Below are 20957 nucleotides of genomic sequence, written 5' to 3' on the forward strand. Positions count from 1 at the left end.
TGTTAGATCTGGCCAATGCCTATGGCTCGATGCCCCACAAGTTGGTGTGGGAAACACTGGAGAGGCACCATGTTCCAGCTACAGTCAGAGACCTCATTCTGGATTATTACAGCGAGTTCAGTCTGAGAGTCTCAACAGGGTCAGTAACATCGGAGTGGCACAGATTGGAGGTTGGAATTATCACAGGCTGCACCATCTCTGTGATCCTGTTCGCACTAGCAATGAACATGTTGGTAAAATCTGCTGAACCAGAGTGTAGAGGCCCCAAGTCCAGGTCCGGGATCCGCCAACCACCAATCCGTGCGTTCATGGACGACTTGACAGTAACCACTGAGTCAGTGCCTGGAGCCAGATGGATCTTGAGAGGCCTAGAGAGGCTGTTGGGATGGGCCAGGATGTCTTTTAAGCCAGCAAAGTCAAGATCCTTGGTCCTGAAGAAGGGCAGAGTGGTCGACAAGTTCCGGTTTTCGATCTCAGGAACACCGATGCCTACCATCTCCGAGAAGCCTGTGGAAAGCCTGGGGAGGTACTTTGACAGCAGCCTCAGGGACACAGCTTCAATAAAGAACACCTGTGAGGAGTTGGAGAAATGGTTGAAGAGCATCGACAAAACAGGCCTACCCGGCAAATTCAAGGCGTGGATCTACCAGCACGGGATTCTGCCGAAGGTTCTGTGGCCACTGCTTCTCTATGAATTCCCGATCTCCACCATTACAGACCTGGAGAGGAGAGTCAGCCGCTATCTGAGGAGATGGTTGGGTCTACCACGGAGCTTAAGCAACATCGCACTCTATGGCAACAGCTGCAAACTGACACTACCTCTGAAATCTATCGAGGAGGAGTTTAAGGTTTTGCGTGCAAGAGAGGTGCTGCAGTTCCGGGAATCAACAGACCCAAAAGTCTCTGGGGCAGGGGTGGTAGTCAAGACTGGCAGGAAGTGGAGAGCAGAGGTGGCAGTGGAGCAGGCAGAGTCCCGTTTGCGCCATGGAGTCCTTGTGGGAACTGTGGCTAGAGGAAGGGCTGGACTAGGAGCTGTTGCAGCCCCCCGTTATGACAAAGCGCAGGGGAAGGAGCGGCGGCAACTGGTTCAGAAGGAAATCAGAGCAGCTGTGGAGGAGGAGAGGAACAGCAGAGCGGTGGGGATGAGACAGCAAGGCGCATGGACTAGATGGGAGCAAGTTGTGGAGAGGAAGATCTCGTGGACTGACCTGTGGAGGGCAGAACCACACCGCATCAAGTTCCTGGTCCAGGCGGTCTATGATGTTCTTCCCAGTCCATCCAACCTGCACTGCTGGGGCTTGGCCGAATCACCAGCATGCCCTCTCTGCCAGAAGAACAAAGGGACCCTTGAGCACGTATTGAGTTGTTGCCCAAAAGCTCTGGGGGAAGGCCGATACCGCTGGCGTCATGATCAGGTGCTCAAGACTATCGCAGAGAGCATCTCTAGTGCTGTTTCCATCTGCCAAAAGTCCAGACCTAGGAAGCAAACCATCAGCTTCATTAGAGCCAGAGAAAAGCCAGGAACAAAGAAAGGAACATCAGGGCTTCTCCAAACTGCACAGGACTGGCAGCTGTCAATAGACCTGGGCAAGCAGCTCAAGTTCCCCCAGCATGTAGTCAAGACCTCACTCAGACCTGACATCATCCTGGTATCTGATGCAACAAAAAATTTTGTCATGCTGGAGCTCACCGTGCCATGGGAGGAGCGAATGGAGGAGGCCTTTGAGCGGAAAAAGGGGAAATATCAGGACTTAGTCAGCGACTGCCACGAACAAGGCTGGAAGGCAAGGTGCTTGCCTGTAGAGGTAGGGTGCAGAGGCTTTGCTGGACAGTCCCTCTGCAGGGCATATTCTGCACTCGGCATCACAGGCGAAAGGAGAGGAAGAGCCATCTGTAGCAGCACAGAGGCAGCAGAGAAAGCCTCTATGTGGCTCTGGATTAAGAGAGCGGAACCGTGGTTGAGCTGCCAGGGCACAAGCTGAGGCTTGATCAACCTCAGCTGGGTCGCCTGAGTGAGGGTGTCTGATGTTCGAGAGACCCGAAACACCCGATGACCTCAGGATACATCACTGATGATGTGCCCTGGTGCATCAGAAGATGTATCAGTACAACTGTATCTATAATCTATCTATGTATTTAGATATGTATCTATAATCTATGTATCTATAATCTATCTATGTATTTATATATGTAGCCTATCTTTAATCTATCTATATATGCAGTGATGGGAATAACGGCGTTATAAATAAACGGCGTTACTAACGGCGTTATTTTTTTCAGTAACGAGTAATCTAACTAATTACTGTTTCCTCCGTAATAACGCAGTTACCGTTACTGTCAATAAAATGCGCCGTTACTATAATTGAGTTCACTGAAGCGGTTTTCATCAGATCGGGCTCTTTTCTCCGCCATAGGAACTGCAAACTCTTTTCTCTGGTGTGTGTGTGTGTGTGTTTCGAGGCGCCGGACTGGACAAAAGCGAAGCGAACGTCGTCAGCGCGCGAGAGAGACCGAGTGTGATTCGTCCGAAAGCGCGCTCGACAGTTCGCGAGAGAGACCGAGTGTGTCCGTCCGAGAGCGCGCTGGACAGTTCGCGAGATTGACCGAGTGTGATCCGCCCGAGAGCGCGCTCGACAGTTCGCGAGAGAGACCGGAGTGTGTCCATCCGAGAGCGCGCTCGACAGTTCGCGAGAGAGACCGGAGTGTGTCCATCCGAGAGCGCGCTCGACAGTTCGCGAGAGAGACCGGAGTGTGTCCATCCGAGAGCGCGCTCGACAGTTCGCGAGAGAGACCGAGTAGGCCTATGTCCGAGCATAATATAGTTTATCATCTGCAACGTTTTAATTAGTTTACATGGTTATAAAATAAAACTCCAAAATAACCTGCAGGGAACGTTCAAAGAAAACATCTTTGTTTGACCGGTTGTGAACACGTGCGGCAAACACGACTAGAATTTGGCTTAAATAACCTCTGATGATGACGTTCTCTGTAGGTTATACAAATAAACCCCCAAAATATTAGATTTTATTATTATTATTATTATTTATGTTGGTACATTGTTCAATATTATATTGAGAAAATTTTTAGTTAAACTGTTTACATTTGTGTGAAAGAAAATACTTCAAGTAGGCTAGAATGTCTACCAGTTGTAAGTTTTATCATTTTAATTTGCACTACAAAGAGTGTATGTGTATGTATATTTTTTATTACTTATTTTTGGTACATTTCTTAAGAAGCATACCGGTAATTTATTTTTGGATTTGTTGGCCAGTTGTGGTCTGTGCAATAAATATTAAAAGTTCTAAACCATCAATGTTTTATAATAATAATTTGTTCTAGTGTCCATTTCATTAATTTAACATATTTAATATTGGGGGTATCCAAGATATTTCACATATTTAAATTTTTCTTTCTTTTTTTAAGTTTTTTTTCAATAGTTACTTTGCCTGGTAATTAGTTACTTTTGTAATGATATAACTCAGTTACTAACTGAGTTACTTTTTGTGAGAAGTAACTAGTAACTATAACTAATTACTTTTTTTAAGTAACTTGACCAACACTGTATATATGTATCTATCTATCTATTAATCTAGCTGTCTATATATATTTATATCTATGTATCTATTAATGTGTCACTATATGTATACTCTGTGTCTCTAGCCTATCAGTCAATGTGTTGTGTAAATTTAAATGTAAGCCTAAATATAACTAAACAAATCGCACTATAAATGTCACTATATCACCAAAAATCCGCTATCTCAAAATCAAACTCCTCTCACAAAAACCCACGAGGTCAATATGCGTTGATTTTACTTTTATACAGATGTGTGATTGTGTGGTCTGTTTCCGACCGTGTCAATCAAATGCTTATTCGGCAGATCACACCCGATGAAACACTTAGTGAAACACTTCGAGGCTTCGTTTGGCCATAGTCACGTGACATGGGTGTTTTGAATCACGCTTCGGATCAGTGTTTCGAAATATCTGCGCTTTGGGATCTCGCAAAGCTTCGGAACGACTGTTTTGCGTCAGCCATCCCTACAACGTGACTAATTTGTGTGCACTTCAAATCAGTAACAATGTATACAAATGTGTTATAAACCTAAAACCTAACAATAAAGAATTAATGTATATTGGTTGTCTCGTGTGGTTATTATGAGTTATCGTACTAAAATAAATGAATGTGAAGAACAAGAGAAAAGTTTAAATAAATGCATGTCCGGGTAAGTGTATGTGTGTATTGATACGTCCACATTACCATTCTTGTGTGGCCCCCACTCGGGCCGTCACAATGATGATGATGAATAAAATCCAACTTTTCTGATATGATGGCGCCGAAACGAACGCATCCTTCAGGGGCTGCTAAGCGTAAGTCTAAGCAGGCACGCAAAGAAAGTGCAGCTCGTGATGCAGGTATCATCTATTTTGGAGTGATTGCAATGTATTGTAAAAAAATTAACTGAGCCTGACGATCAGTGGCATTTTGGGATAGATCATTTGACGGTTATTCTGAGTTCAAAAGAGAGCGAGCACCGTTGATGGACTGATTTCGCTTATGGCACTTTGAATCCGAGCGTACAATGCAGAATTTTGTTAGAAAATAGAAATACGTTCTAAACGAACCGTCCGAAAGAATCTGTCCGCGGAAATGATACAGACTTCCAGTCACTGTTGAAAAGAGGTCGAATTCATGATTAACAGTTGATCTGAATCTTACAAAGGAGTCGATTCCCCTCGATTGAATCGATTACAACCTGTGGAATCAACTCTTGATTCCTAACGCCTCTGAATCAAGGAATCGATTATTTTGGAATCGATTTCTAGCCCTAGTCAACTAGCAAAAAAAATACTAAAGAAAAAGTGAAGAAGTTTGTCAGTCAAAGAGAAAACGCACTATACTAGTGTAGCAGGTTAATTAGTCGCAATGGGTCTAATTCGCCTTTGGCTAAGTCACGCCCTAGAATGTAGATTGACCAATCACAGCGCAGCCAAGAACAAGCTCCCTCAGAGGTCCGACACTTTTTCACAGCGCTCCATTGACTTTAACATGCGTCTCATATTTTTGGTCTCGGCAGGCTATTACCGTCGTAGTTTTATCAAAAATATGATTAAACGTTGTGCCTGGGGCATTTGTAACACAGATACGCGTTTCCCAGAGAGGTTGGAGGGGGGTGTCCGTTTTTTTCCCTTCCCAAAACCGAAGTAAAATACTGACAAGTGTCGTTTTTGGATTAAACTGTGTGGACGTCCTCACAGTCAGCGAAACCCCTCAAGGATCAACAAGCACACTTTTGTGTGCTCTATTTTTGCTTTTAACCTTACTGTGAAGTTATACTAGTTAGAAAGTTTTATGCTGTTTAGGTTATGATTTCGGTTCTCTACCCTAATTGTTGATACGCTAGCACATGCTGCTAATAAATACAACTTTATACTCGCGTAGTCCGTTTGCTTTGTAATAACGATTATAGAAGTGAATAGAGACCTACCCAGCTTTGCATGAACAGTTTTGCTCTTTGATATTGTTAGTCACAGCCTCCGTCTCGATTAGGATATTATGCGGTGGTTCATTTTTTTAACTGTGACCGTTATGCTTTTGCCTCTATTTGGATGCCTTGTTGTTGCTTGCCTTTCACCTGTATGTCTTGAATATAGCCTTTGAACGCATACTGCAGCCCCTTTTGCCTACTTCTATCGGACACTTTATTTGCTGCTTTATAAAAGTTTGATAAAATTCCAGCAGGAAGAGCTGTCACAGCATAAGCCATGTTGATACCAAACCAGAGCCCAGATGAAGTTGTCGGAGGTAGCAACAGTAACTAAGGGGGGCGGGGCTTAGCCAAAGGTGAACTACACACTCTCTCTGGACCAATCAGGATTTAACGGCATGCTTTATAGGCAGGGGGGTTGGTCCCCTCGAGACTGACTTGTTGTTGTCAGACGCACATTTCCGCTCTGAATCATTTCATGTCCGGCGGTGCAGTCACAGCAAATCGACAGGTAATGCATTGACTAAATTGTTTATCTATAGGCTTCGGTTGTATTTGGGATGGGCATTACAGCGTGCAGTGTCTCTTTTGCCCCTTTTAGTCTATCAAAAACAAAACTGTTCATTATTCCAGATAGTGGGTTAGTGTGTTACGATAAATAAATTACTGAACTAATTACTGCAACAAAAAAAATCCTGACTGAAAAAAAAATAGCCATTAAATTAACATTAAGCAATGAGGGGAGGGGGTGGGGGGCATTTTACAGCAAAACAAATGATTTTTTACAGTGTAGAAAAATACATGTAGCCTATCTAATGACATTATTTGTTTTAAACATTACCTGTTGTAGGATAACTGATGAGGTTTCTAAAACCCAGCGGTGAGTCAGAAGAACACCAGGGCAAAGAGAGAGAGGAACAAGAGAGTAGTCATGAGGAAGACCATCGACAGGGCAAAGAGAGTGAAGATCCAGAGAGTGATTTTGAGGAAGAGCATCGACAGGGCAAAGAGAGTGAAGATCCAGAGAGTGATTTTGAGGAAGAGCATCGACAGGGCAAAGAGAGTGAAGATCCAGAGAGTGATTTTGAGGAAGAGCATCGACGGCAAAGAGAGTTTAGGGCCAGAGAGGAGCCATGAGGTTGAATGCAATAGTAGTGAGAGACTGGAAGTCATTGAGTCTGGAGGAGACAAAGCCAGACCTGGAACATCAACAAAAAGTGAAATAGGAAGCACATTACCCGAAGCTCAACCTGTTGATCCAGCCTTGTGGCCTGACACAATTTCGAGCGGCTCTTCGTTTACTGTGGGCGTGGAGGAGAAGAAGCTGCGAGAGCCCGCGTTTCACGTCTGCCTAGCCGAACCCGCGCTTCACGTCAGCCCAGCCGAGACTGCGCTCCACGAGCCTGCATTTCACGTCTGCCCAGCCGAACCCACGCTTCAAGTCTGCCCAGCCGAACCCGCGCTTCACGTCTGCCCAGCCGAACCCGCGCTTCACGTCTGCCCAGCCGAACCCGCGCTCCACGAGTCAAGTGAGGCAAGTGCCGAGTCAAGTGAGTCCAATGTCGAATCAAGCCAAGTGAGTGAATCAAGCCAAGTGAGTGAATCAAGCCAAGTGAGCGCTGACATGGACCTTGTCTGTGCTATCTCCACCTGAGCCTCCTATGCCTCTAGTCCCGTCTGGACCTGTGCTTCCCATGCCACTGGTCACGTCCAGTTCTGAGTCTGCCTCCGTCTGAGTCTACTCCGTCCTTGCCTCCGTCTGAGTCTGCTCCATCCACGCCTCCGTCTGAGTCTCTGTCCTCGCCTCCGTCTGAGTCTGCTCCATCCTCGCCTCCGTCTGAGTCTCTGTCCTCGCCTCCGTCTGAGTCTGCTCCATCCTCGCCTCCGTCTGAGTCTGCTCCGCCCTCGCCTCCGTCTGAGTCTGGTCCGCCCTCGCCTCCACCTGAGTGTGCTCAACCCTGGTCTCCTTCGACGCGTGCTTCCCCATGGTCCCTTGCCCTGCTCTGGTCTCCAGGCCCCAGGCCTCTCCATGGGCCTGGCCTCCTGCCTCTCCATGGGCCTGGCCCTCCATCCCAGCCCCCGTTGACCTCTCCCCGGAGCTCTTAGGAGCGTCTGGAAGCCGCTCCTTTGTGGGGGGGCTATGTCATGTTTAATGGTTCCCTGTCTTGTCTATTAGTTATTCCAGGTGTTTCTCATTTCCCACACCCCCTTGTTATCCTGTTTAGCTCGTTTGTCTCTGATTATTTAAGACCTGTGTTTCTGCCCTGTCTTTGTGAGTACTTGTTTAATGTTAGATTGTTAACGTTGATGTTGGTTGTTCCTGTTCCTGAGTCCCGAGTCCTATTATCCAGTCTAGTTTCTAGTTTGTAGTCTGTTAAAGTCCGCGTGAACCGGAAGTTGCAAACGACTTTTCTCAAGTGTTGTGACGCATTTCCGAGTGAAACAGAATATTGAACAGGGGGCAGGGTTTTACTTTAGCGCTCCTCCTCTCCATCTCTCGCTCATAGCAGATTAACGATTTGAGGGGAGTGGTTAAGCGTTTAACCAACCCAAGCCGTCAAGCCTATGTCATCAGAAAAACATAGCATTTTTCCATGTATTAACTTGCACGGATTAATTGTTCACGACAAGACTAGTAATATCCGCTAACAAAGTAAATAGGGTCAATTTTTATTTCATGCCGTGTGCTGCACTTGGATCCTGCCTCATCTCTGCTTCAGCCGCACCTCGTTACAGTAGCAGCTGCCGAAAGAAGTTTCTCAAAACTGAAGCTTGTAAAAAATTACCTCCGCTCCACAATGACTCAGGAACGGCTTAGTGGACTTGCTTTAATCAGCATTAACAGAGAACTCGCACAGCAGATCTTTTTGAAGTAGCCTAGTTATTGATGAGTTTGCTTTAAAAAAAAAAGCAGAAGAGTGCCTCTGTTGGTGGCCATGGAATAAGAATAAGTGCTAGTCCAGATGACTTTTCAGATATATATATTTTTTGTGTTTATCTTAATTAAAGTTAAATGAATATGCACATTTAAATATGGTTAATGACAGGTTTTGTATAAATAAAATGGTTAGGAATCATATTTGTTTCAAGTGCTTTTTATTTAATTATGTTTTATTAACAAAGTTCGGGAAGAGCACGTTCAGATAATTAAACCATATTAAACACGAGTGGAGCACATTCAGTTAATCAACCCAATCAACAAGATAAAGAGGTATATATATATATACTGCAACTTACCTCTGTTCATTGACAGTTTATCAGCATCCCTCCACCACCCCATCTCCTCACTTTGATTTTAATAATCTCTTATTGGATGTAAATAACACAATCCAAAATACAATGAAATCTAATTCTAGATTATTTCTATCACAAACTGGGGGCAAAAATTCACTTGTGAATTCTGAAAGGTGGAGGTGAGGAGGGTGTGGCGGGGGGCCTCCAACATAAATTTTGCCTAGGGCCTCCAAATGTCTAGAACCGGCCCTGCCAAAGGGTCAGCAATATTTAAACACCACCTTACAAGGCAAATAACATTGTTTTTAAATGTTATTCTTTCAATTTTATTCCCTATTAACTGTAGTAACAAACCAAACAGGAACTGTCACAATAATATGTTTACATTTAGTGATAAATTAGATGGGTTTTCTATCTCTCACCATTAGGGAGTTGATGATTTTTTAAGTTTTTGTAAGAGAACAAGAATCGTTAACTCATCTCTTTTATGGTTGTTCATTTTGTATTACATTCTGGAAAGGTGTTGAAAATTATGTGGCTTCTAAAACAAAACATACAATAACACTTGAAGGGAAACAGATTATTACCTATTTTGATTGTAAAGATAGAAATGTATGTAATATTGTAAATCTCTTTATTTTACTAGGTAAGTTCCATATTCATAAAGCAACATTTTCCAAATCAAGACCATGCTTTAAATTATTCCAAATTGAAACTGACATATATTTTGAGTCTCTTAAATTGGTTAAAAAAAAAGAAGAAAGCTATGTTAATAATTGATATAGCCTATACACAAAACTATTAAATTAAAATAAAAAATCCCTGTTATGCTTATAATTAATGAAGTTTGTAAGTCTGTTTATTTATTTATTTATTTTTTATTTGATGTATACTCTTTGTTTATGGACTGTGATGACTGAATGTTTGTAAGTTGAATTCTAAAGAAAAGGAAGGGAAAAAAAGTCACTTTAATTAAAGACCATTGTTGTTCTTGGAAAATGAACACTCATTGAGCACACTTCAATAAAGCTTAAACAGTCCACTTACCTAGATATGTACTTCTGGATACTTCACTTCTGGATAAGTATTTTTAAGTTTTTTTTGTGTGTGTGTGTTTTTATTTTAATTTTATTTTTAATCTATAGTTATTTTGTTTTATTGTTTATCCATGTTAGAAAAGGAACAGTAGGTGGCGTTATGTGTCTAAGCTGAGGAAAACGCCAAACCAGCCCCGAAAGAAGAAGACATTTGCGAAGCCGAGCTATAGAAATGTACACATAGGACAACATTCGACTGCTCCAGACACGTTGACGCAGCCGCCCTCTTGGAACGGTCAGTGTCTCGTCATTCACAGTAAGAACAAAGACTTTACGGGACTTTGAAAATAATCATTGCGCAGTATTTGGTTGTGAAACCGCCAATATTTAAATTCCCGAAGAAATGTGATAACCTTTCACCGGTGAGAATATTGGTTTGTGTTTTTATATGAACTAAATATTACAGTTTTGCTATTGTACTTTTTCATGTTTTTACTTTTACCATGGTAACTTTTTAATGTCGTGTTAGTTTATCAAAAATCATCTGCTGAAGTCTATTGCAGATATAGATATTCGTCTAACTGCGGTTGCAGCTGCACAGTCAACTTGTTCTCGAGTGTTCACAGACATGCTTTGACCGTTCCAATATGGCGGACGGCAGCGGCCCATAGAAACAACCATTAATGAGGTTTCTATGTATATACCCCTATGAGCCTAGCTCTCATGTTGCTAGGAAACCGTTGTTGAGGAGTAGCAGCAGCAGCATGTGAAGCAACAAGACACTTTATTTTCACTTTAGTTGGTGATAACGCGTTCACAAATAATGGTAAGCAAGTATTAAATAATAATGAATTTGGACTTATGAAATCGTTCTTCTATTGTCAGAAGAAATTTAACCGGGGATAAATAAAGCTTTGTATCGCTGTTGTTGTTTTTCCAAGGGTGAGACGCTAACGTTAGCTCATCGGCTAACGTTAAGTTAATACAGAAACCAAAGTCTGATAGCTAATGTGTTTAGTGCAAATGGAATTTCCGCAAATTAAAATGTATCCTTTGCAATATATTGATTTTGAGACGTCAACCCATTAATAGTATATAAATAAGTTGTTAAAGTCCCCTTTTTTGAGCTTTAACTTAATGTTACCCGTTTATCTGTTCATATTCCAGCCGCCAAAGAAAAAATCTTCCAACAAGTCCCCAAAGGGCAGAACTCCAACAGTAGTGGATGGCTTGTCCACAGAGGAGATGTCCAAAGAGCAGGTGTGATTTTCTCATATTTAGAGTTGTTATTATATACACACACACACACACACACACATATATATATATATATATATATATATATATATATATATATATATATATATATATATATATATATATATCAGGGATGTTCAACTTCGGTCCTGGAGGGCCACTGTCCTACAGAGTTTAGCTTCAACCCTGACAAAAGCTCTTTTCTAGTAATCCTGAACACATTGATTAGCTTGTTCAGGTGTGTTTAATTAGGGTTGGAGCTAAACTCTGCAGGACAGTGGCCCTCCAGGACTGAAGTTGAACATCCCTGATATATATATATATATATATATATATATAATGTCCTAGTTGGTCAGGCAATAAGAAAATTAAGAAAACAAGCACACTTTGTTGATGACAGCCATGTTCTTTTTTTTGTTTTGTTTTGTTTTTACCAATCTGCCTGGAACCCCAATCTACAAAACTCATGGGTGTTTTGCAGTTGGAGGAGCACATTGTGCGTCTGCGAGAGGAGCTGGACAGAGAACGAGAGGAACGCAACTATTTCCAGCTAGAGAGGGACAAAATCCACACATTTTGGGAAATCACCAGAAGACATCTGGAAGAGAATAAGTGCGAGCTGAGAAACAGAGAGCGTGATCTGGAGGAGGCTGAGGAGCGCCATCAAGTGGAAATTAAGGTATTGAGAAGAGTCCTGTGGTGATGTCAAAGTAATTTCCCCCTCAATTAATTGCATGTAGGCTTATAGTGAACACTTTGTGTGACATGAATCTGTTGTTGTTCAGGTTTATAAGCAGAAGGTGAAGCACTTACTGTATGAACAGCAGAACATGCTTTCTGAGCTGAAGGCTGAAAGTGTTGTCAGCACCAAACAGCTGCAGAAGGAGAACGCTGTCCTCGAGAATCATCTGGAGAAGGACATGCGCAACTTGAAAGTTTACTTAAAAGAACAGGAGCTGTCCAGTGAGAATGTGCTCAAGAGCATTCATCTGGTATGTGCATGATTATAATATGATATAATCAGGGTGCGAATTACACAGTGGCCTTCATGGGGGTAAAAACTGACTAGTAAAAGGTTGACTGACTACCTTACAATGCAACTAGGGTTATATTAGGGGTGTGATGATGCGCTTAGCTAACAAGACGATAGATGATATTGGCTTCAAGAGAAGACATTTTTAACTAAGAAACATTATATTTAAGAAATATATATATTCAATGACAAAAATGACTGGAAAAATAGTTTTTATTCGACAAGTCACAAAATGCAAAGCAATGCAGGTGCATTTTACTTCTCATGTAACTAATATAGGGCTGTCACTAACAATTTTTTTGTTATCGAGTTATTAGTAAATTATTTTGACAGTTAATTGAATAATCAGATAATAATTTTTGTAGTAATAAAAATAGACCCTTTGTAGTAGTAAAAAATTCATTAGAAAAGTGAATACCCTTTAAAACATTGGTTCTCAAAATGCGGCCCGCGGAAACATTTCTGGCGGCCCGCGATAACATCTGATAACATTTGTAAAACTGTTAAAACTGTACATTGCTTTGAAAAAATATTTTTTTCGTTTAGTGGTGTTTAGCGGCATCTATAGGCATAGGCGGTAATTACGACCGATCGCACCTGACCTCTCACTCCCAGAAGGCATCAACGTTGTCTGTAACGTTAGATGGATATGATGGAGCGAGAGCCAGGGCGGGAGCCTGGCCCTTCGAGAAAAAAACGTCATGTTAGCGAGGAGAAAAGGCAGTTTCAAGATAAATGGACAAACGATTACTTTGTCGAACCTCACGGGTCGGATAAAGTCGTTTGCCTGATCTGCAAGAAGGTAATTGCAACAGAGGAACATCAGAGGAATCGTGGCCAACCGAAAAGAGCACCACAAATCCCATTGCAATTCAAATCCCATTGCAATTTAAAAGGGTATGTTGACCAAGTAATCAATATTCAGTGTGATTTAATGACAAGCTTATTAATAGCCTCGTTTCCATTACCTTAAATTTTTTATCTAATTTCTGATCATACATAAAATAATAATAGGTACATTATTCGCAACTACTTTTATTTATGTGAACTCATAATAACAATAAAACGTTGTGCTTTTGTCAAATAAAATACAACAATGTTTAAAAAAGTGTCAAAAAGTCATAAACAAAAATCTGAAAATTCGTCGATATTTACTTTTTTTGCGCAGCAGTTGGTGTTTCAAATTAAAATTTTGGTGTTCAAAAAGACGTTTTGAGAAGTGTTTCGTTTCAAAAAGACAACAACCGTTCATGTTTCAATTACGGATTAAAATAGATAGATAGGCTAATAATAGGGCAAAACATTTGCGCAAATCTGTAATGGTGCGTTCACACCGGACGCGAATAGCGCGTCAGGCGCGAGTCATTTCAATGTTAAGTCAATGCAAAGACGCGTTATGCGCGTGTAACGCGTCTTTGCATTGACTTAACATGGAAATCACTCGCGCCTGACGCGCTATTCGCGTCCGGTGTGTGGGTGCAGTAATAATGGAAACGCGACTGACTGCACCCACACACCGGACGCGAATAGCGCGTCAGGCGCGAGTGATTTCAATGTTAAGTCAATGCAAAGACGCGTTACACGCGCATAACGCGTCTTTGCATTGACTTAACATTGAAATGACTCGCGCCTGACGTGCTATTCGCGTCCGGTGTGAACGCACCATGACAGGCAATGATATGATGATATGCATGATGATGATGACTTGTTTGGTAAGCTTCTATTTTAAAAGTTTCTCTCTCTCTCTCTGTCTGTCTCTCTGTTCTCTCTCTCTCTCTCTCTCTCTCTCTCTCTCTCTCTCTCTCTCTGTCTGTCTCTCTGTTCTCTCTCTGCGCTCTCTCTCTCTCTCTCTCTGCGCTCTCTCTCTCTCTCTCTCTCTCTCATACTTGAAATGGACTGCACACAGGACTGTTATATCCAAAATTTGTCTGTTGAGGGTAGAGAACACTAGGGATTTTGTTTGAATTGCAATTTTTCTCAAGATTTTCACAAGTTTTGCCAGGTTTAGCCTCAGTTATAAATTAAAATGTGTTTATTGCAGTAAATTTAAACTGTAGAGATGCAACCTGGTCATTAAAATTATTTCAAATGGGATTTTTTCTTCAGTTTTTTTTTTTCTTTTTCTCCCCCGCCCCTTTGGCGGCCCTCAGTTCAATGTTGGGTTCCTAAATTGGCCCTCACCTATCAAAACTTTGAGAACCCCTGGTCTAAATGGTCTGTTTTTTCTGGCTGGTGCACGTCTCGTGGCGTGTCACCCCCAGACTGCGGAGTAACAGAGGTTTTGACCTTCTTACAAGAGCTGTTGGATAACGGGAGATCCCCTTCCACGCTCACAGTATATGTGGCGGCTATAGCGGCTTTTTCTGAAACCGCACACGGCCAGTCCATAGGAAGGAACGATTTAGTCATTCGGTTCCTTAAAGGATCTAGGAGACTTAATCCACCCAGACCTCCCACTGTTCCCATTTGGGACCTTTCTACGGTGCTGGACGCCATGAAGGGTCCTCCTTTTGAGCCTCTTCAGGAGATTGATATGAAACACTTGTCGCTCAAGACGGTGTTTCTCCTGGCTCTCGCTTCAGTGAAGCGCGTTGGGGACTTACACGCGCTCTCTGTGAGCGCGTCGTGCATGGAATTTGGGCTTAATGACTCCAGAGTCGTGCTCAAACCTAAGCATGGTTACGTTCCAAAATCCCTAAACACACCGTTTAGGGCGCAGGTTATTTCCCTGTCTGCCCTTCCGGTCACCGGGGACAATACGGACGATAATTTTCTCTGCCCAGTGAGGGCATTGAGAGCTTACGTGTCGCGCTCGTCTGTTTTCAGACAGACGGAGCAGCTTTTTGTTTCGTTTAGTGGCCGTCTCAAGGGACTGGCCACTTCGAAGCAGAGTCTATCCAGATGGATAGTAGACGCGATAGCGCTAGCGTATGCATCCAAAGGCATTCAGTGCCCTTTGGGTGTTAGAGCGCACTCCACGAGAAGTATGGCTTCTTCGTGGGCTTGGTCGAGTGGGATTGCCTTACAGGATATTTGTATGGCGGCAGGCTGGGCCTCACCGTCTACATTTATCAGGTTTTACAACCTCGAGGTGCCCGCCTTACAGGCCAGGATTTTATCGGTTTAATTAACCGTGTTTATATTAGACTGAGATTTTCAGTCACCGGTTTATGACATTGTTATGCTGAACTGAAGCGCCCTCATACGCGAAGCGCCCTCATTGGGTGTGATGTCACTCAAGGGCTCGCTCGATTGGCTTAAGCATTTGCCGCACAGCAGCCAAAAGCAGCCAATGCGCTTTACATTGATACAAAATTAAGGATAATTTTTTGCTTCAGTATTCTCGTGGAAAAGGATTTTCCCCCAATGCGTTGCTACGACAACGCAGTACTCGTTCCTCTCTCTAGAGAGAACCGAGGTTACGTTAGTAACCGAGTACGTTCTAAGCGATCTCACGCGTTTTATTGCACGGATGAGGAGGAGGGAGGGTCTAGCCAATAATTCTTTATAATGAAGATATACTTTATAATGAAGATATACAGCCAGCAGCCATATCACCCTGTAGCCCAAGACTGGTTGCCCACTGAAGCTAAGCGGGGCTGAGCCTGGTTAGTACCTGGATGGGAGACCTCCTGAGAAAAGAAGGTTGCTGCTGGTAGAGGTGTTAGTGAGGTCAGCAGGGGGCGCTCACCCTGTGGTCTGTGTGGGTCCTAACACCCCAGTGTAGTGACGGGGACACTATACTGATAAAGAGCGCCATCCTTCGGATGAGACGTTAAACCGAGGTCCTGACTCTCTGTGGTCATTAAAAATCCCAAGATGTCCTTCGAAAAAGAGTAGGGGTGTAACCCCGGCATCCTGTCCAAATTTGCCCCTTGGCCTCTGTCCATCATGGCCTCCTAATCATCCCCATACACTGATTGGCTTCATCACTGTCTCCTCTCCACCAGTAAGCTGGTGTGTGGTGGGCGTTCTGGCACAATATGGCTGCCGTCGCATCATCCAGGTGGATGCTGCACATTGGTGGTGGTTGAGGAAATCCTTCTGCGTGTAAAGCGCTTTGATGTCTCAGATAAAGCGCTATATAAATGTAACGAATTATTATTAATTAATTATTACTTTAACCCTTTAAGTGTCACCCCCCTTTTTTTGAATATACATGAAAATGCACATTTCGAACTTAAATGGTTGTAATTCAAGAATGCTTTGGAATATAGATATAAGATTGGTCTTGTTTTAAAGAAGAAATTTGTAGAAGTGAAATGAATGAAGAAAGTGTAACAGAAAAAGTTATAGAAGTTTGAGTTTATGAAAATATAAAATTCATATTTTATATAAAATATATTTTTTCAAAACCCTGGTGACTCTAAAACTGCACAAAAATCAAAGCCAAAAATCTGAACAAGTTGTGTTTTAAATTTTAGGTTGATATCTCAAAAAAATGAGCTTTCAGTAAGATTTTGTTTGGGCGCAGTACCACACTTTTTCACTAGTTGACATTACTGCCCATATAAGGGCGCCTCCATTTCATCATCACATCATGTTCATCACTATTTCAAAATAAAGGACTGAACACCTTAGGAGTATGAAAATATTATTGTTGCAAATTGATAAATTACAGCTCCTCTGTAATTTATTTTGAAAATCAGTCACCAAATATGAAAACTAGAGATTGTAAGCTTTCAAATGATATATAGTTTGTCAATATTAGTTTAGGTTTAGTATAGGATATTAATATTTTAAATATGTAATGAATTTGGGCCCACTTGTGGGCCCGTGACACTTAATGAGTTTAAAGGGTCTTTATAATAATTCAAACATCAACAAGAGGTTACTCCAACCGGGATCGCTTAGAGCACCTTTAAATGTATAAAAACTATACTTGAGTATATTTGTATTGTACTAAATACATACTCAAGTAAATTGTATTACATATTTTGCACCTGGGTTATAACATAAACAGACAATTAAAGAATTAAAATGAAAGATTTTAATATTTAAACAATCTGAGTAATTTTGTTTTTTAATTACAAGTTGCCTCTATTTAGGGTTTGACTACCTATATCACACTATTTGATGCCATTGGTATAAGACTATCAATATTGATATTTATTCCATGTCTCAAGGCAATACCGCTACACTGCATACAGACAGGTTGTCCGCTGGGCCTATGCCATTCTGGGCAGGCACATCAGGAAGCCCTTACCTGCATGTGTTGTGTTAGCCATTAGAAGACAGTTTCCAAAGGAAGGAGGACTCTATAAAGGTTTTGAATGGCCCAATTTAGTTGACAATCAATATAAAATAAACAAACAATCACAAATTGTCGTATAAAACTTATGATCATATATGTAACAATCTTTCGGGTATCACACTAAGATGTAATTAACGTGTTAAATCGTGAATGCTGTGATAGATACACGCCAACAGCCTCATCCTTGCTGATCCTCTGGAGGAATCTGGAAAGGGGAGCAGGTGTAGTGGAAGACAAAACTGTGCTGCGTTCTCGTAGAGCCCGTGGTGACCTGGAGTATTCCTCTCTCAGAGACTCCATGAGGGCTAATGCATATGCTGGGAGAAGGAAGCAAAAGTGTAGATCACATTCATTGCTAACTCGTGGTCTGACTTGCTTAATATTTAAGAACTGACTGAAACTGCCCACCATATGATGGCTTTTCCTTAACAGGACAGACTACCCAGCCACCTTTGCGGAACCTTGGGTAGCAAACCGCATAACACGCCTCACCATCACTGGTTCGAGCAAGTTCTCTGCTGCCATTGTGGTTGAAATGCAGGGCTGCCAAGAGAAGTCTGTAGAAAGTGTTATTTTTACCCATTACAAGTTGTGCACGTAAATAAACCCAGAAGTAAAAGCAACAGAAAAAAACAAAAGCTTACTGCACATTTTATGAATTTTGGACTGCTGTGTTAGACTGCATTAGTTTCAGAAAGTACTCATTCTTTCACATCACACACTTACCTGCTGTATGGCTTGTTCCTTTGGGACACAACTCCTCCCGCACCCACTTGGCAACCTGAAATGTTTGAAAAAACACATTGATTATAAGAACATTTGATGTTAGCTGTAAATATAGTCAGCGGCAAGATTAATGTGCGTTTCTTTACCTGCCGATTTCTGTCTGTGATGAGGGCTGACACTTGCATATGTTGCTGAGTCAGAAAACTTATGCTCCGCTTTAGGCCCTCTAACTCACACCAGGTGCTACTTGGGACCTCGGAGCTCTGTAAAAAACATTCTGTCATCTCACTGTGTAACATTAGACAGGTGATATGTGTGTTTGATAATATTAACTTACCTGGACAAGTTGAAGATCTAAAACCATGTCGATTCTGTCCTCAATCAAAGAGTATGTGCCATATTTTGCACAATGGCCAGGAGAATCTGACCTATGAATGTCAAAAACAGTTGAATTCATATGGTTAAGCACAAAAACTAATACATTAAACTATATTATCCAGTTTAGACTTGTTTTCTATTTTAATGATATAAGCTGAAGTGTGCTACCTGCAGTCACCAGACAGGATCAGTCCGCCCCTCATCTCTTTTAGATCTCTCATGATCCCTGCCTGCTCATTCTGCCACGCCTGCACGATGGTTGGAATCGTGTACAAGTGCTGATGGCAAAGAAGGTGCTGGCATTGATGCTCTGAAGTGCAAATAGCTTCAACATCCTGATGGTCTGGGTAGCCATGCAACCTGAAAAGTGGAGGCCCCACTCAGTAATAGGTTGCAGGCTGGCATATTTGGCTGGTTCTGGCAAAAACGCTGATACCCACATGCTGAACAGACCCAAGAGATGTATGTGAAAGGCATAAAATGACTATAACATACAAACAACAAAGTATAATAATTAAAACAAACTATACAAGTTAAGTTACAATTTCATTTTCTACCAGAAAACACAAATAGCTTCTTACTTGCTTTATTTTTACAAAAGTTCCCTTCCATTCTTTCTTACAAAAGAAATGTGCTTCTCAACATTGCCTTGGGTTTCCCCACAACAGGCTGGGCAAATGGTAAAGAGAGACAATAACTGGCTTTGGCACACAATGAACTTATCAGCAGCACTGAAAAAAAAATATATATATATTTTTGACTTGACACAATTTGATCATATAAAAACTTAAATAAATAAAAAAAGTCTTACTTGAGGTCAGGGTGAGATTCCTGCTGTGGTTCCTCATCAGATGAATCAGTTGTTATTTCCCCCTCTGGGATCCATGATGTATCACCAGGTTTGTCCATAAAAACAGAGGATGACTCATCATCGGTATACACAGGACTGGGCAGTGGAGTTGACGTTGATTTCTCAAACCTTTCCGTCTGAGTCCCCACACTGACCATCTTGGGCTGTGCCTGGACAGCTAGAATAAAAATAGGTCCAGTCATACAATTGTGTAACAGCATGTCACTGGGATGTAACGGTTCACAAAATTCATGGTTCGATACGATACACTTGTGTCACGGTTCGGTGCTTTTGCCAGTTGATGTTGTGCTTGCGCCTACATTTGAAATAACAAAATTTTGGTCGGCAGGAAAAATGGTCCAACGAACCGTTCGGTTTGAAAATGCGTAACACCGAACCTAAAGCCTCGTACCGAAAGGTTAAATACGAATACGTGTATCGTTACACCCCTACTGCTTAGGTGCCTTCATCCAGGGCTGGATTAAGAATTCAGAGGCCCCTGGGCACAATGTTTTGTAGCATAATGCCCATTGGATAATCCGGGCTTGCCTGCATCATAAAAGAGGATTGCATGCCCACATACATTATGTAAACAGATGGTGCCATGTACAATTAATTCTAGATATGAGAAATGTTAATCCACTTGATGAACGATGTGAAGGTCTGAGGTCACACCGTGAGCCAAAGTGATGCACAGATGATTGAGGGGCCAGTGGAGAGAAAGGTTCTTGCTCTGGGTCAGCAGCAGGGGCGGAGCGGGGGGGTGGCTAATTGGGCTTAAGCCCCGAATGTTTTGTCAAAAGCCCCGAATCTTTTAGGTTTTTTAAAATAACTTCAACTTTGTTCCATTCCTTCTCAGTCTTTCTGACTGGAGCGGCAAAAAATGAAACAAAAGCTCTATTACCGTGCGTGGTGGCGGACGGTAATGCATCACGCATCACTCAGCTTGTTTGCCAACTGCCAATAAAAACGAACGAAGAATATAAATCTTCTTCTTCGTCGTTGTCATCAGGGGCTGGCGGGCTACTGTGTGTTTTCACCTACGTCGTAGCGAGCTTACTGGCTAACCGGCTGAAGTTAATATGGACATAACAAAGTTTTTTATAATGGAACACTAACAGTAAACCTCACCGGCCGGAGAGAGATTCAGAAGCAGCGTCGGACGAACTGCGGACAAGTGTAGGCTATGTTGCGTTCACACCGAATGCGAATAGAGCGTCTGGCGCGAGTGATTTCAATGTTTAAGTCGAAACGCGAATGAGGCGTTTAGCACGGCGCGGTAGACGCGAATTCACCTCATTCGCGCGTCCAGTTTTTTTTTTTTTTTTACTGAGTAGGCCTAACTATCATCATTTTCCCAGATAGTGTATAGTTTTTTAAGCAGTCTATTATCTCAAACAGCCTGAAAAATAGTGCATTTAGCTGACGTAAATGGTAAAAAAATCTCCCCGGGGGAGTAGACCCCCGGACCCCCCTAGGTTTGGGCTAAGCCCCGAATGTTTACATCATCTGCCTCCGCCCCTGGTCAGCAGCACTGGCTGAAGATGTATCTCCCCCTTCATTACTTGCAATTTCTGCTAAATCCTTATAAACAAACATGACAATAAATTACGAATTAGCTGTGCTAGCAACTAGCATTAGTTATTATGCCTTACAAGCTAGCAGCGGTACTTTACAACAACTTATACACGTCACGTTGCTT

At 42.2% G+C, this 20957-nt stretch overlaps 1 protein-coding gene across 1 annotated transcript in view; it reads left to right on the plus strand.

Annotated features, from left to right (window-relative positions):
• Positions 1-9975: 9975 nt before the first annotated feature.
• Positions 9976-20957, plus strand: part of drc4 (dynein regulatory complex subunit 4) — a 69275-nt gene continuing 58293 nt past the window's right edge. The window contains exons 1-4 of the mRNA XM_079621828.1: positions 9976-10583; positions 10925-11017; positions 11496-11693; positions 11800-12006. Of these exons, the coding sequence (XP_079477954.1) occupies positions 10581-10583; positions 10925-11017; positions 11496-11693; positions 11800-12006 (501 nt within the window). The 5' untranslated portion in view covers positions 9976-10580. The remainder of the gene's footprint in view (positions 10584-10924; positions 11018-11495; positions 11694-11799; positions 12007-20957) is intronic.

This window comes from Phoxinus phoxinus (genome assembly GCF_949152265.1).
Source record: "Phoxinus phoxinus genome assembly, chromosome: 8".
In the NCBI taxonomy this organism is placed as follows: domain Eukaryota; kingdom Metazoa; phylum Chordata; class Actinopteri; order Cypriniformes; family Leuciscidae; genus Phoxinus; species Phoxinus phoxinus.